At 37.7% G+C, this 17,084-nt stretch overlaps 1 protein-coding gene across 4 annotated transcripts in view; it reads right to left on the reverse strand.

The window, feature by feature from the left end:
- Positions 1 to 684: 684 nt before the first annotated feature.
- The window catches only part of RIOK3 (RIO kinase 3), a 31,020-nt gene continuing 14,620 nt past the window's right edge, over positions 685 to 17,084 (reverse strand). For 3 of the 4 annotated variants that reach the window (XM_010586814.3, XM_023543940.1, XM_023543939.1), the window contains 10 exons: positions 16,914 to 17,021; positions 16,587 to 16,696; positions 14,854 to 14,997; positions 12,030 to 12,157; positions 7,167 to 7,364; positions 5,807 to 5,966; positions 4,339 to 4,419; positions 4,156 to 4,245; positions 3,197 to 3,304; positions 685 to 2,251 (listed from right to left, as the gene is read on the reverse strand). In XM_010586814.3, the coding sequence (XP_010585116.1) occupies positions 2,144 to 2,251; positions 3,197 to 3,304; positions 4,156 to 4,245; positions 4,339 to 4,419; positions 5,807 to 5,966; positions 7,167 to 7,364; positions 12,030 to 12,157; positions 14,854 to 14,997; positions 16,587 to 16,696; positions 16,914 to 17,021 (1,235 nt within the window). In that variant the 3' untranslated portion in view covers positions 685 to 2,143. The remainder of the gene's footprint in view (positions 2,252 to 3,196; positions 3,305 to 4,155; positions 4,246 to 4,338; positions 4,420 to 5,806; positions 5,967 to 7,166; positions 7,365 to 12,029; positions 12,158 to 14,853; positions 14,998 to 16,586; positions 16,697 to 16,913; positions 17,022 to 17,084) is intronic. The other variant, XM_010586815.3, reaches the window with a different exon arrangement.

Here is a 17,084-nt window from a genome sequence, read left to right on the forward strand (position 1 = left end):
CTTAAGAGGCTCCTCTTAGGGAGTCTACCACGATCAACACTTCACCATCAGCTGCCTCACTCGATCCCACTTTTTGTTCAAAGATTTTTTAACAAGAGAATAATGTAATACATGCTTAGGGAAAATAATTGCCAGGGATGTATGCCACACTATGAACATGGAGTTTTGGAATACAAGGGATTTTAACATTTCTAAATTCCTGTAATATTTAAAATCAAATGAGCATGTCTTACTTTTTTTTTTTTTTTAATAAAAAGGAAACTGGCTAAATGGCAATGGGTTGGTTTTGGTTGGTTGGTTGGTTGGCAGTGAATTATCTTGTTGAAATAAAAATTCCCTAAGCATAGTCACCCTTATTTTGATAACCTATGGTATAGCTCATCATATATCCACTTGCATTAAAGACAGACAACATATCCCTATTCCCATATTTTATGTATTTTCCATTTGTATTTATTTATTTAGCAAACCAACATTTTCCACTATGTGAATACTTTACTCTCAGATCTATAAGAGAGGAAAAACCTGTTTGTAATGTGAAGTAGCCCGTTTAAGAGTGAAATCTAAATAGGAGAAGTTGAGGGGAAAAAAGCTGCTTAAAATAGTATTGCTTACTTTTATGCAGAGAGTAACTAGTGCCAAGACTTAATAAGAAACAGGAAGAAAGCACACAAAGAACCAATCTAAAATGATCTCTTTTTTTAATTTTTTTAAAAGCACGTTCACAGCACACTCCAAGAATGCCACACGGCAATGGTTTGCTGCTCTTTGTCAGAGTATGTTAGAAAACAAAGCAACATTTAAAGGGTAAAGGTTTTAAAAATGAGATAGTTAGTTCTCTGAAATATCTGTCAATGATCACCAGTCACTGTAGTAAACATTTCAGAAATGTAATGAATATCTACCCCAATCACACTTCTCTGAAATGCAGTTAAAAACTATACAACAGAAACAAAAATAAATATTTTCCGAGAAAGAACATATTTGGTATTTTAAAATGTTAAGATGTTTAGATGTTTTTTCTTCCTATCATCAGGCAGAAAGGCTGGGCCTTTAGTGGTAACGGGAGGAACCATCGTGTTGTAGTTTATAAACTTCAACCTAACAAACCAACGGGACAAGACCAGTGCTGGCTTTTCTCTTAGAAGTGGCGTCCAGTCAGTACCAGGAACGGTTAAAAGGTCAAATAATTCAAATTCGGTGGTTAATATGGCACCCGAGTTGCTTTAAACATACTTTTTCACATTTGATTTATTTAATATTTTTAATTTGCTTGCCATATTTCTCTCAAAATCAGTAAGTATATAGTTTGAAATGTAATCTGAACTTTGTTTCATTAACTTCCTTAAAATGTGTCAAACATGGTTAAGTCTTACATTGTGTCCTTCCAAATAATTTCTTTTCTCATTATAAATACAAAGCAGCTACCTTATCCTAACCATTTTACCTAGATGTAGAAAAGCTGTAAGTTAAATTAAAAAAATTTCTTTTTGCAAGATGTTCTTATGTCTTTATCTTTTTCAGAAACTTCTGATGCCTTTTCTTGGATATAAGTATGGAAAAAGTAGCATGCCGTTCCTTCTCATGAGGTACCAATAAAAAGTATATTGCTTATGTCTATTCCCCTCAGCCATTGTGAAACCAAACTTCCATTTATAACACCCACTAAAGAGAAGAAATTTTCCTTTAGAATCATGGTCACATTCTGGAAAAAGAACTGAGAAAGATGCACTGCAGAACAGCGTGGGGAAAAAAGCAAAAATGTTGTGACAAAACCCTCCCCTGTAAACACATCCGTCCTTTCCTCCCACAGTGGGAAATAATAACTAAGTTTTAAAAATTCTCATGAAAACATTCTATACCATGAATCGTGTAAAATCAGGCAGATTTCAGACAGATAATCTTTAGGTGTTAAAGATTTATCCTATTCATAAGATGAGAGGTAGTGACATTCTGTTCTCTCAATGCTAAGCTAAAAATCCCACACATCTGGCACATGGGTTACAAGGAAGAAAAACACAGAAGCACCATTGTACACTCCTCATGTTTCCTTTTTTGGTATTCCACGTCACCCGTAACTTCAGTGCCATTGGCAGCTGACAATCACCACCGTGTTAACAATTAAAGGCAGCAGGCGCTGGTGTTATTCATCATGTGGTAATGGCGGACCTCCATCGTCTTTAAAAAACGAAGCAGCCTTTCTTCCATTCTTCTGAACATGATCTTCGTTCATCTTCTCCAAAGCTTCTATCTGTAAAATTAATACATTCATTTGTGTCAAAATGCTACTTTACAGAAACTATACTTCAGATAGTATTTCTACTCTCCTAAAAAGGGACATTCCTAATGATGCTGACCTTGAATTAGAATTACAGTGTGTGTGGGTATGTATACATGTGTACTCCTCACACAAACATATATGTTATTGGTTTGATTATTATTACCAGGGTCAATACATACAGTATTTTTATCAAGTTGGCAATGGAATCAGGTATGTTTGACTATGTAGTGTACAAACCCTTCAGGAAAGAGGGAAAAAGGGAATTCCAATGTTCACTAAACAATAGTAGCATCAATTTACTAAGCAACCATACTGTGCTGGATTTCCCATCTTCCTGTTCCTTCTCTGGCCTTAGCCTGGTCAAACTCAAGTCATAGTCGGAAGTTTTGCAACAGACTATATAATCGTTCTCCGAAACTGCCTGGTATAATACTGGGATTAATTAGCTGCTGTTTCGGTTTTTAGTCTTTGTTCAATTTTATGAGAGCTTCTCCAGAGGAGGATTCTTTTATGGCTCTGTAAGTCCAATACTGTGATGACTAGGTATCTCCAAGGATGACCACTTCTAGCCTTCTATGTTCGGTTAAGGACAAGGGGCCCTGTGTTACTGCTTTTGTGTCACCAGAGTGCTTACCAGCAACTTCCTCAGTCATAAAATAGGAAAAATAAGAGTTTACTAGAAATGTGGTACTTGTCCATCTTAACCAAACTGAACTTTTTGAAGTGTGTTTTGCCATATGTTTATCCTCAGATTTAAGCCTAGAAAGGACCAAAAACAACATCTCAAGAAAAGAAAAACCTCATTAATTTTATTTTTGAAGGGAAGAAAGGATAAAATGAACTCTGTGTTTTTAGTTACCTACTCTACCCAGTTCCCCATGACCAGGAAGGTAAAAATGGCTGTACAATACTTACCTCAGCTAAGAAATCAACTTCATTATCTGCTGAGATGTTTAAGCCTGAAACAGCATTGAAGAGTTCTCGTTCATTAAGGGCTTCCTTTACTCCTCCCTTCTGGAAAAACTAATAAAGACATACAAGAAAGTCAGTAAGAGATACTAATAAGGTTGTCTCACAAATTAAAAATAGGGAACAGAATACTTCTAAGACACCACTGAATTCCTTCCAGAATTTTTAGACCATTAATTTTTCCAGTTCAACTCTGCTCACGCATGTCCCATACTGGCTTTTTTGTCCTTTCTTACACACCAGTTCTGTCTTCTAGATTTAGTCTGTTGTACTGCACCTTCCACAGCTATAAAAATGACTGGTATATATATGATTGCCTGGCACTGCTTTGAGTGTGTAGACCCTATACATTCACTAAATCCTGTTAAGATTTTCAATTTATAAAGTTATTCAGTCATTTAGAGAAACCATGCCATCTGAATCTATTGCTAACAATTCATTTCCCTTAAAAATGGCAAGTAAACTTGACCCAACTGTGTGATTACTGAGTTTTAACTTCCCTCAGTAAGCGATCAGACACCTGTCCCATTAAGATTATCCTCCTTTTAATGATCATACTCATGGCAATAAGTATGCAGCTTTACTATGTGCCCCTTTCATTTAAGCACTTTGCATTAAATTGGATTAAGGGTCTACTTGCTTAAATGTCTGCAACCAAAAAGAAAACGTATTCCCTTGAATATTTAATTCAACAGCTTAAATGTGAGGCATGGGATCAAATTCTTGCTGAAAATGAAATCTGACAAATCTGATACAATTTCAAGATCGTAACCTTATCTGGAAAGCAACCAGTATCCCTTCCTTCAATTTCTAAGAATATGATCTACCTTCCTTATCTTGGGAGTGAGAAAATATTTGGGCCTGTTCCGTCCCACAGAAAAGGACATGCTCGTTGCCATGCCTACCTGTGAGACATTCCTACAGTCACGGAACAAGAACTCGAGGCCGTGAGGGTGGGTTGGTTCCACAGACTGACTGACATCAATCAACCAGACCTATTAAAGTACAGGGTATACACTGATTTATTTACATTCAATAATTTACATTCAAGTCATTGAATCTGACCATTAACAGCATATGGTTCTCACCTTTCCACCATGCCACAGCATGTTATACTCACTGAGGTCAGCATGGACAAGTGTGCATTCGTTATATAACTGCTGCATCATCTGTGAGGAGGTACCGCAAAGATTTAAGAAATGAAGGAACACTCAGAATTTACCTACACAACTAAAATGTGTATATCAATCAGTATTTTCCATAAAAGCAAGAGTAAAGAATTTATTTCCTCTTTTTACCTTGCACAGTTTAGGAGTGGGCTTTTTTAAGGTAGGGTAGGGGAGCAGTGAGAAATGGAGGGGAAGAGCAAGCTGCGTCTGCAGCCTCTGGTCCCTTGCCCACATGACAGCAAGATCAGGAGGCTACGGGAAACGCTGGATTCTCCTACAAGTAAGATGGCAGCCCTGTCTCTGGTCAATGATCTTATAATGTTGAGCCACTAATCAGAAGACCTAGGTAAGCCACATCCTTTCACAAAAGGACAAATGTCCTTTCGACACCTCTATGGGATATATACAATTCCAAGGTGGAAAAGTACTTCCTGCTAGACATAGTGGGAAAGAGATATTCTTATAAGTTAAATAGCATTATATGTTCATTATTGATGATAGTGACCCCTAGCCGTATAGTAGAAATCAACATTAACACATTTGTTTCTCAGACATAACAGAAGCAAACAGGGAAGGTACTTCACTACTTTATCTCTTTCCCAGCCATTTCACCTCCCAAAGAAGTCAGAAAAATGGACTGGAATTTATGGTCATTGTTTTTCCTAGTGGATCACCTCTCTAGCTATATTTAAAAAAATTAATTTGTATAACATTTTCATATTCATATCAGCTGCTACATGACATGATAGCTCCACACAGACTGTGTAGAAAGTACTTAAGTTTCTCCACTGTTCGATTAAAACAACAAAAAAGAATAATGACAGTATTGGGAGCATTTTCTTAAGCTAGAAGAAGTTCAAGTTGAATGCAGCTGCTGTCCTGAAAGCGAAATAACTTGCTCAAGCCTTCTGACATGTGCCTTCCAACTCCAGCACCACCTGCGAGGATAGAGCAACCCACTCCCTGCCATTTTCAATTTTGATCATCACTTTATTACGAGACCAAATCTGCTTCCATCTAATTTTCCAACAATAATACCCGGTATTTCCTTTGCTGTGAGAGCTACAGCACACGAGAAGGCATACAGAGCGACCAGGCAGATGTGTGACACCAAATTTTCCTTACCGAAGCTTTGTGAAGAATAGCTTCATGCCTCTACGTCTAATGCTTTCACTTGTGCCCTTAGTCCATAAATTTTTCAAAAACAACTCAAGACACTCATAAATTGATATAAAAACAATGCTTCAGTGTTAACATTCTTTCACAAACTTCACTTTGTCCTTGTAGTATCACCTTGAAATGATACTATTTTAGGAAATCTTTTTTTAAAGTTTAGAAGAAATATTTTGAAAAGGTGGTATACGTAGTTTTTAAAGGCACAACTTACATGAAGAGTTTGATAGTAGGCTTCTTTCATTTCTTCATTACTGAGCTTTACTTCTTTTAATTTAGGAGCGGGAACTTGATCATGGCCAATAAAAGACATAACTAAAATGTGTTTCTTGAGCATTACAACTGTTGGACAAGGAATTCCAGCTCTCTGCATTCTATACAGAAAGAGATGATTAAGAATGTAAAGATCAGACAAGGAAAATCCTTCATTTATTCAACACATATCTAAGCAAGGCCTGCAATAAGCCAGCACACTATACTCCACCCTAGAGGTGTGGGAATAGAAAGACAGGAAGACAGCCTCTGCCCTTAAGGAGCCCACGGTCTGGCAGAAATGACAGACAGGTAAGGAGGCGATTAGAGCACAGTGTGAGGCACGCACTGACAGGCGTGGGGAGGGGCTACGGGAGCACACAGCATCAAGGATGGATTATTAGAAGAACAGGTGCAAGAACAGGAATTTGCCAGATTGAGACAGTGAGAGGAAACACTGGTTAGAGGAAGTAATTTGTGTAAATGCATGGAGGTGTTCAAGAGCACAGCCCATTCTGGGAATATATATAAATCAATATAGCTGGATCCTTAAGTAGGAGGCTGGCAATGTGAGTTGAAGCTATAGAGGGGCAGGCGCCATATCACAAAAGGACACTGAACTTTATAATGAAGGCTATGGAGAGCTGTTGAAATCAGACTGAAGGGCAGCAAGACCTCTTAGGAAATTCTACATAGAAGTTTTATAAGTACAGAAAGCAACTATCTTAAGAAAAGAACAAGCTAAAATTAAGCTTTCAACAGATTAATGGGAAAATTTGTTAACGGGAAGGATTATTACTCAATTACTTGGATGATAAAACAAACTCCTTGGTAAAAATAAATTGCTTAGAATATTGAGAAACAGCCTCATAAATTAAAGCAAAATGCAGTTTGACTCCTAAGATCCCATCCCCACCAAATTACCAAACACTAGATGCAGTAAACATTTTCTGAAACAACAAAGGAAATCATTACTTAGACTAAACCTAATTGGAAGCTGGAGTTTTTGTTTCTTAAGGAAGACAATTTAAAAATAGCATTTGGGTATATGAAGAAATGTCTTAGGCAGAAATGCCTTAGTTTTCCTCAACATTTATCGAGGAATGGAAAAAAAGACTTTTTTTTCCCCTAAAAGTATGAATTCAGGTTATATACATGGAAATATGTTTCTTACAGAAACCCTTATTGAACACCAGAATTTCAAGGTCTTTTGTTATTTCTTTAAATGAGTTTAAAAGAAAACACAGGTTTTCTGCCTGGCTAGGCCCTGACACAAACAGCTCACTACCCAAGACCACTTCTGGCACAGTGATTTTCTTTACCTTGTGAGATTGTGCATTTCTTTCTCTGCCCACATGCGGATGATCTTACGTGGATTTAGTTTACTGAAGCGGTCTTTAAACCTGAAATCATCTTTAATATATTTGTCACGATTCTTAAACTCATTAAGGGTTGTTTTAAATACCTTGATGGCACATTCTGTAGGTACAACTTTACTATCTTCCTTTTCATCCTCCATGCTAAGTGGAAGAGAAAAAAAAAATGCAGTCAGTACGAGTTGCCAGCTCATGAGTAAAACAATTTCAAAATAAAGATTCTATGATACTTGATCTACCTTCTCTGAAATCCACATCTATATATGCACGCTTTGGGACCTTCATAAGACCTTGGGTTTGGGTTTTGTTTTTAAAAAACACATTTTCTTTCAAATAAATTGTCAACCACTTTTCAACAATCCATAATACAATGTTCTTCACTTAATCACTATGGAATCAAGCTTGAGGAACAATGATGACAAAATGCTCTTTGTAATAGGCTCTGGTCTACCTGGGATGGTTCAGGTGCAAAATGCAATAAAAGCAACAAAACAGGGTGGCTTTTTGTAACTTTCAATCCTAGCAGATATACAGGTGAGAAAAGAGGTCCCTGCCCTGTGAGTATGCCTGCAGGGGCAGGAGAGAATAAAAGCAGTTCATGAACAGGACAGTTCACTTCAGATTGGAAAGCTAAGGCCAGGTTTCGTGGCCCAGGTGGTACCTGAAACAACCAGAAAAATGGGTAGGATCTGAACAAGTGGAGTCACAGTATTAACATATGTGGAGGTGGGAAACTATAGGACATGTCTGATTAACAGCAAACACTACAGTTAAGACTTGGCTTGAGAGAGAAAACAACAGAAGTTGGAGCTGCAGGGACAGCATGGGGCCAAACGTGTGAAGAACCCTGAATGCCTGAGTGAGAAGCCTGGATGTACTCCCAAAGGTAGTGAGGAATTACCAAGGGCTTTTGAACACTAGACTATCAGTGACACACTTCAAGAAGATTTATCTGATATTTTTTCTTGCCTTGGATGGGAGAACCGGGACATCCCTTATACCATTCATTGCTGTATCTCCAATACCTAGAAGAGTAACGGCACATGGTAGCTGCTCAAAATACTGGTGAATGCACGAATCAATTTTCAGGGAGACAAAACACAGACACTATAAAAGGGAGAAATTTCCAATAATTTAGACATTATAGAGAGAACAGGCTGGATTTTAAGGTGATATGGTCCTTGTCATTGAAATAGTTTAAGCTTACAGTGGATGAGGCTCTTTAGAAAAAACCATAAAGAAGATTCTTTACTTGGAAGGTCCAGGATACAGTCCAACTTAGGGGATTCGTCCTGCCATTCCCTTTAAAAACTTCCTTGTTTCCTTGCAAATCACATATCCCTCTGTCTAGCTTTTAATGCTCCCTTCTGTAATTTCTAGTTTCCCTATACAGCTTTACTTCCTATTATTTCTAAACACATACTTTCTATGCCAATCTCCTTATTGCTTAAACTTTACTCCTCTCATTCTGAGTCTATCTTTTTTAAAGAATTAAACATTACAGACAAGGCTAAGTTTCCTTTGAATACCACCTCAGGGAGTCTCATTCTCACCCCCCACTCCTCTAGAGCCAATTATCATGAGTTTTATAGTATCTTTCTAATTCTTCAATTTAAAAAGATACATGTATAAGTATACATACATAACCAAAAACCAAACCCACTGCCATCAAATCGATTCTAACTCATAGCAACCCTATAGGACAGAGTAGAACTGCCCCACAGAGTTTCCGAGAAGCGCCTGGTGGATTTGAACTGCCGACCTTTTGGTTAGCAGCCGTAGCTCTTAACCACTAAGACACCAGGGTTTCTATAAGCATCTATAAATATTCATATGTATTATTTCCTACATCACTTTTAAAATCTTAATAGATGGTATACTGTACATATTCTGCAACTAGCTTTTTTTCACTCGGCATTGGTTTCTTTGGCCTATTTTTAAAATCCAGGTTGAGATCTAACTTCATCATGACATCTTCCCTGAAATGTGCCTGGCTATCATCTTGTTCTGTTCTCTACTCCTACAGCATACAGCCTCACATAACTGTATTCTGTTACACAATTATCTTTTACTGACCATAATGGTTCCTGCTATAATGTTCTCCTCTTGGCTATGGCATAAGCTTTTTGACTTACATGTTATTCCCTGAAAATTCTAGCACATGTTGCTTTTTACAAGAAGAGACATTTACCTTTAAATATATGAAGGGATGTTAAACTAGAAAAGAACTATATTTCCAGAGAGCAGAATCTGAATCAAACTACTTCCTTTATACCATATTCTCCCACTGACTAGCCCCCCTTTCTCTTTCTAACTACTTTCCCTTCCAGAAAGTTCATTTAGCCCTGTGGCTTTAACTACCATCTCTATACTGACAATTCCCACACTTCTATGCCAAGAATGACCTTCACCAGAACTTCAGGCTCATTTATCCAATTGCCTACTTGCCAACGCTTGGATGGGGTAGTACAAGCTAATAATACATTAAGATTTAAGGCGTATTAAGTGAAAAAATTAAGATCTTGAATACAGTGTAATCTCTTTTTATATAAACAAAATAAGACATACATAAAAATGTCTGAAAGACTAGCCTAAAACATGTTAACAGCAGTTATCTTTGGAGAAAAGATCTATGGGGCAAGGGTAGGTATGACGAAATTTTTTTTTAATAGATTATTTTTCATTTTAGTCCTTTAAACTTTAATTTACCACCGTGTGCCATTAAGTTACATTTGCCTGGTTTTAGGGAACCATGAGCCGAGGCTTGGAAAGAGGTAAAACTTACGGTAAGGAAGAAATAAATGCTTGATAAGATTAATGTACCAGGTATTATCAAATATGATCTCATTTATGCCTACAATAATCCTATGAGGTGAGGTTCAATTTTTAGATGAGGTTCAGCTTGAAAAATTTAAGCACATATGTTAAGAGCTTTATCTTAATTTTAATTCTCTTCATTTTGAAACTTAACATTATAATTCAATATATAAGTTTATATCTTGTTTAGATAAGGAGACTGGTTAAGGAGTTAAAACACCAAAGGCAAGGACTTGACTATAATTACTTGAATCCCCTAATTACCCAATAAAAACCCTTTAAACCTAAAAGAAACTGGAACAGCTTCTGCCATCTCTTTGTAAACATTTTTGCCTTTAAACAATGTTAAGGTAAAGGAATAATTGAGGTGGTAAGCTTTTTTGGTTTGTAGCAATGGTAAGTAACCAGGTGATTTCATTTTACTGGTATAAATACATTTGTAAACAGATTCCACTTTTTAAAACTTTTCTCTTCCCCATACTATTCTTTAGTAATCTCAGCTCTTGGGACAAAAGTGAGTGGGTAAAATCCAGAATGTGGTAAGATTTTTAAAAGATATTTCCTTAAATAATGTAAACATTATTTAAACGTGGTCCTTCTTAAAGTGAGGATCAGAGTTATGCAGGAGGAAATCAGTTACTGATCTCGGCATGTCCTCCCATCAGCCAGGTATCAAAGGGCCCCATGGCAGAAACAGCATGGGTTTTGGGTCAAACCCAAGTTCAACTCTGCTCTGCCACTTATCAGCTGCCGACCTCCAGGGAGGTCCTTCAGGTCTTGGTTACTGATCTATAAAATGGGAACAATAATACTTTCCAGGGTTGTTGTGTGGATTAACATCTGGTACAAAGGAAATATGGTAGCTTTCATCATTAATACCTTAAATCCTTCTCTCCAATAATATAATATAAACAGCAGGCTGCAGTATCTCTGATGCAGAAATAATCTTTCATTGCAACTGGGCTCTCAATTAAATCCACTGCCATTGAGTTGATTCCGACTCATAGCAACCCTACAGGACAGAGCAGAATTGCCCCATAGGGTTCCCAAGGCTTTACAGAAGCAGACTGTCACATCTTTCTCCTGTGGAATAGCTGCTGGGTTCAAACCACAGACCCTTCAGTTAGTAGCAGAGCACTTTTAACCACTGCACCACGAGGGCTCTTTGGGCTCTCAGTTAAACCAAAAGCCAAACCCACTGCCATCAAGTTGATTCCAACTCACAGTAACCCTATGGGACAAAGCAGAACTGCCCCATAGGGTTTCCAAGGAGCGCCTGGTGGATTTGAACTACCAGTCTTTCGGTTAGCAGCTGAGCTCTTAACCACTGTGCCACCAGGGCTCCAGGCTCTCAATTAGGCCCTTTTTATTTAGATGCACTTTGCTTCATAGTAGTTGACTGTGATGGACAAAGATTGTTACTGCAAGATATGGACACAAGTGTGTGTGTGTGCAAGTGTGCACGCGTGCGTATGTATGTATGTATAGGAACACTAATTCCGAAAGGAATCAAAAAAAAACCTGGGACTGGAAATTTTAGCAGCCCTGAAATTTTCTTCCTTATGTTTGTAAGAAATGCACAACAGGGAAAAGTTAAATAAACAGTTATATTCATGCGATTGCTCTCTAAACATTGTTTTCAAAGAAATGTTAATATGTGGTTCTAAACTCAAAATATAAATTTGAAAGAGGAAACAAAACCTTATGTTGTATGACTCCAATAATGTAAAAAAATATCTGCACAGAAAAAAAGACTAGAAGACACTATGCAAAATTATTAATGGGTATCTCTGGTTTATCTCTGGGGTAAGATTAGGTCGACTGTGTTTTTCTTTATACAGCCCTATACTATCTAGGTTTTCTATAACAACACTTTAAAAATTACTCTGGGTGCCATGCAGTGCTAACTTAGATTTTATGTAAATCCACTAGTACTGGGGAGAAGGGGCTAAGCTTTTGTCCACAAGATAGTATTTTATTTTACTCATTTACCTCCCTCCATATGCATGAAAAACCACAGATTCTTTTCCTGTGCTAATGCAGCCAGTGATTGTCTCCAACATTCCAGAGTTGACCATTTTATACATAAGTAAACGTGTTTTAGGATCAACTGCTTTTTCCTGTAAAAGATAATGCACTGTAAGTGAAAATGACTGACCAAAAAACAGTTTCTGAACTATTTTCAACATTTTTAGTTTCTTTTTACCTTTATTATTTAACTTTCCTAGTTGTGTATATAACAGGCTCTTACAAGAGTGCTATCAAGATAAATTGATTTCCATAAACTGTAACTCTAGTATATTTGAAAGTGAATATATAAGAACCACAGAAAGTCAGAAAACTAGCTCAGTCAAAATCTTATTTTCCTCCCAAAGTGTAAATAGTTCTCCTTATGTACTTATTATTAGTTTGTTTTTCTAAAGGGTTAGTAAATTATTTATTCTCTAGATATTAGACATTATCATCATTACTGTAAAACATCAGACTATTAAGTTATTAGAAAACCAAAAAAAAAAAAAAAAAACCAAACCCAGTGCTGTCAAGTCGATTCTGACTCACAGCAACCCTACAGGGCAGAGTAGAACTGCCCCATAGAGTTTCCAAGGAGCACCTGTCGGATCTGAACTGCTGACCTTGTGGTTAGCAGCCACAGCACTTAACCACTACGCCACCAGGGTTTCCAAGTTATTAGAAACATGTCAGTAATGTAATAGGAAATGATTCTTTTTAAAAAGAATCCTGAAACAGGAGGTGGGGCCAAGATGGTGGAGTAGTCAGGCACTTTCTGTGGTCCCTCTTACAACAAAGGCCCAAAAATACAAGTGAATCGATTATATATGACAATCTAAGAGCCCTGAATATCAAAGGCAAAGTGGAGGAATCAGACTGAGCGGCAGGGGGAGGGAGAGACGGTTGGGAAGCAGCGAGGAGTTGCCAGACCTGACCTGGTGGGAACCAGTACCCCGAAGGCTTGATCAGCTGTGCACACAGTGAGGCAAGCCGTGGCGTTCAAGCTGTGTTTTCCACATCAGGAGAGACCAAACGGCAGAGCCTGCTTAAGCCTCCGGAACCAGTGAAAAGCAGTGCTCAGTCAGCAAAATGTAAGTATATGCTTCTAACCTACCAAAAAACTCCCCTTTAGGAAGAACCTCCCTCCTATTTACCTGACCCCCTCCCCGCTCTGCACCAGGTCCCAAGTCAGCTTCAGAGACTGCTGCATCCCCTGCGTCAGAAATAGGACCTGTCACATGCCCTGCGCCATTCTCCCAGCCTGGGAGAGGAAACGAATTAACAAACACGAAAAAAAATAATCTGCTGGCTCCCCTAAGCTGGGAACTCGGGGCAAAAACAGCTCCTTTACCCACACATAGGCATAAGGGGTCCATGGACTTTGAATGCCTTTCACCCCTGCATAGGCCTGTGTGGGCCCATTTCAACAGAGTAGGCCCTCAGTAGCACAGTAAAACAGGGCATATACCTGAAGCCTAACTTCGACTGTACCACCTATATGGTGGAATGGCAGGTTCATGAGATTTGACACTGCTCTGCCTATTAAGCAGGATCCTCACCTACCCACATCAGGGGCCTGAGGACTGGTGGCTCCACCCGTACCACCTAGCCACCCACGACAGGGGTCCAAGAATAAGTGGTGCCTCTCAGTCCCTACAGCCAACAGCATTGGATGACCACAGTCCAGCTGCAAAGCCCACCCACCTATGCATTCTAGGGAACAGGGACACAGTTCCCTCAGGGGCTGCTATCAGCCCCCTGCCTTGCTCAGCATGTGACTCCCTACTGCAGCCAGATACCTGTGCCTACACCAATCACCTCTGCCGGTCTAGGAGTGTAGATGAGAGCCCGCACCACACACTTGGTAACCAACTACCAGACACCTGAGCCGAATCCATACAAGAAAAGTAAACAAACTTCTGGGTTCTCATACCTAGTAACAGATCTAACCCCCTGGTGTCAGGACGTTAGAGCTTCAAAGTCACCAATAATCAAACTAGATCACATGAGCAGCCTGTTTGGGCATATCAAAACAAGAAGCTAGGACACAATAAGCAAACATAAAATAAAGAAATAACTTATTGATGGCTCAGAGACAACAGTCAATATCAAATCACATAAAGAAGCAGACCATGATGGCTTCAGCAAGCTCCCAAAACAAAGAATCAAGAAATCTTCTGGATGAATGGAACTCCCTGGAATTACCGGAGGTAGAATACAAAAGATTATTAATATACAGAGCTCTTCGAGAGATCAGGAAGGAGATCAGGCAAAACGCAGAACAAGCCAAGGAGCACACAGACAAAGCAACAGAGGAACTTAAGATTATAGAAGAGCATAATGACAAATTTAACAGGTTGCAAGAATCCATAAAGAGACAGCAAACAGAAATTCAGAATATTAACTATAAAATTTCAGCGTTAGACAACTCAATGGAAAGTCATAGTAGCAGAGTTGAGGCAATGGAAGTCAAAATTAGTTAGACTGAAGATAAAGCACTTGACATCAACTTACTTGAGGAAAAACCAGATAAAAGAACTAAAAGAATCCTGAAACATCCAGCTGCAATAAAAACTACACAGTCCAAATTAATTATGACCACTAAAATGTTAGTTTTGAATAAGTGGTTAGCAACGGTTATATTAAAACTGAAAAATCAAATAGTAAATCCATGTGGATATTAATTTTTGATGTGAAAGCCAATCACATGAACAGATATCAAACATGGAGATTCCACCTCAAAACAGTAAGTTTTCTAATATAAATCTTTCCATTAAAAAAACAAACAAAACTTAAGAACACTTACTGCAGTCGAATGTTCCTTTTTCTCATGGAGGCGTGCACTTCGACGTTCTTCTGAGTAAGCATGTTGTTTTAAAGCATTGAACACATGATTTGATAGTTTTAAATCCATTCCAATTCCATCTCCTACCTGAAACTCGGGTGCAAACTGCCAAGAAAAAAGGAAGAATCATCTGAATACTTCAAGATGAGGACAGAATAAACAAAAAAGATCAGTCTTTACTTGGAACAGGTTTCTTATTCCAGAAATGACTGTGCTACAAAAGCAGAACCAGAGGTCTTACAGAGAAAAATAACTCACTTATAACCCTAATAGAAAAGGGAACAATACCATCTAATAAATAGCAACCCCAAAAGGGCTTTCCCATAGGACATAAAATTGAACAATTTAACATATTAATCTTATTCTAGGCAAAAAAAAAATCTAATTACATCTGAAAACAAAGGTCTTTCAACATATGCTTTGTACCTTGCTTTTACAACAGCCAAAGGACAATACTGTATTTTGAAGGCTATGCCAAATCTGACTAAAGAAGTACAATGTCATAATTAACTATTTTTGAGGAGTGTGTTAGTATAGCAAGCTATGCCCACTCCATGCAATTATGTTCTACAGCTGCACTGTCCAAATGGTAGCCACATGTGGATATTTTTTTAATTAATTAAAATTAAATTAAAAATTCAGTTCCTCAGTTACACCTACCATATTTCAAGTGCTCTATAGCCAAACGTGGGTAGTGGCTATCATAATGAACAGCATCAGTATGGACTATTTCCATTATCACAAAGAGTTCTATTGGACAGTGCTATTCTAGAGTCAGATCTGGAATATTTCTAGAACTGATATAATTTAGTAATATGCTTCCTTAACAAGCATGTGTGTTCTAAAGTCTCAATGATTTATTTTAATCACAATATGTAATAGAAAGAATGCTTTTTTGTTTAAGTACATTTTTTTCCTGATAGTGTAGGGGTAGTTCACACCCAAGATAAAAAACCGAAAAGGTTCAAAAAGTATACAGGCAGTCCCTGAGTTATAAACGAGACCCGTTCCTAAGTCTGTCTTTAAGTTGAATTTGTAGGAAAGTCAGAACAGGTACGTATGGTTCTTACTTAGCATCAATGAGTCAAATGTTTGTCTTAATATATAGTTCATATTTTACCTTTCTATGCATATAAAACATTTAAGAAACACTTCCAAACTGCACAATGTTTTCAGGAACGTCACAAAGCACTGCATGTGTTTGTTATTATGAACCATTGTATTTAATGCAAACCTTTAATATAATAGGCTTTATGGCAGTGTGTACATAAGTGGGAGCTGTCAGTGAGTTGGATGTTTTTAACCCATGGACTACCTGTGTGGTAAAAAGTAATTCTCCCTCCCAATCCTATCCCCCGATCACCACTGTTGTCTGTATCCTTGGTTAGTGATACTATTTTATGTAAAATAATATGCTGAAGATTAAATATACTACTTTCATAAGAACTATTTCTTAATTTTAGAATCAAGGTAAATCAAATTATTTTTAAGATTATTGTAGAACTTTATTGTGGTACTTTATATTCTTATTAGTAGCTGAGTTTTTGTGGTGTTGCTATACTGTCATCTAAAACATCTTTAGAAAGGAAAAAAGGATATTTTTAGAAATTTAAGATATCATACTTAAAGTCATATACTTTTAACTTATTCAAACAAAACTTTCAATTCAGATATAGATACTTTCTGGAACTTACATTTTCCATTCTTGCTGTATTCTTTCTCCCACACACTACTTCATCATGTTTGGTGGTGATGTCTTTTCCTTTTCCAATAAAACCCTTTTTGGGAGTAGGAACTGGTTTCACTAAAGGTGATTAAGACAAGCCACGTACATAAAAATAGCAAAGGCTGTATTGCTACATTCAACAATGTCTGAAAAGACATTTGAATCTAACAGAGTAAATTACCAAATGATAGATTCAAAGATACATTTAGTACAAAAGGGTTCACTGGAAAATTAGTCTTCCTGTGCCCCCAGCCTGAACACCCCCACCCCCCAAAATATTTAAAAGCACTGATACCTGGTATGTAGGGATCATCTCGAGTATCCTGCCAGTCAACCTCATCTTCAGAGCTATCACTGTCTTCATAAGGATGCACTTTTCGATAATTTTCAAAGGAAATGGAAACTTAAAAGGCAAAAATAGTTGAAGATTCATTTAGGAGCATGTTATAAGCACTTTCTACCACCC

This window comes from Loxodonta africana, chromosome 11 (assembly GCF_030014295.1).
Source record: "Loxodonta africana isolate mLoxAfr1 chromosome 11, mLoxAfr1.hap2, whole genome shotgun sequence".
Taxonomy (NCBI): Eukaryota; Metazoa; Chordata; class Mammalia; order Proboscidea; family Elephantidae; genus Loxodonta; species Loxodonta africana.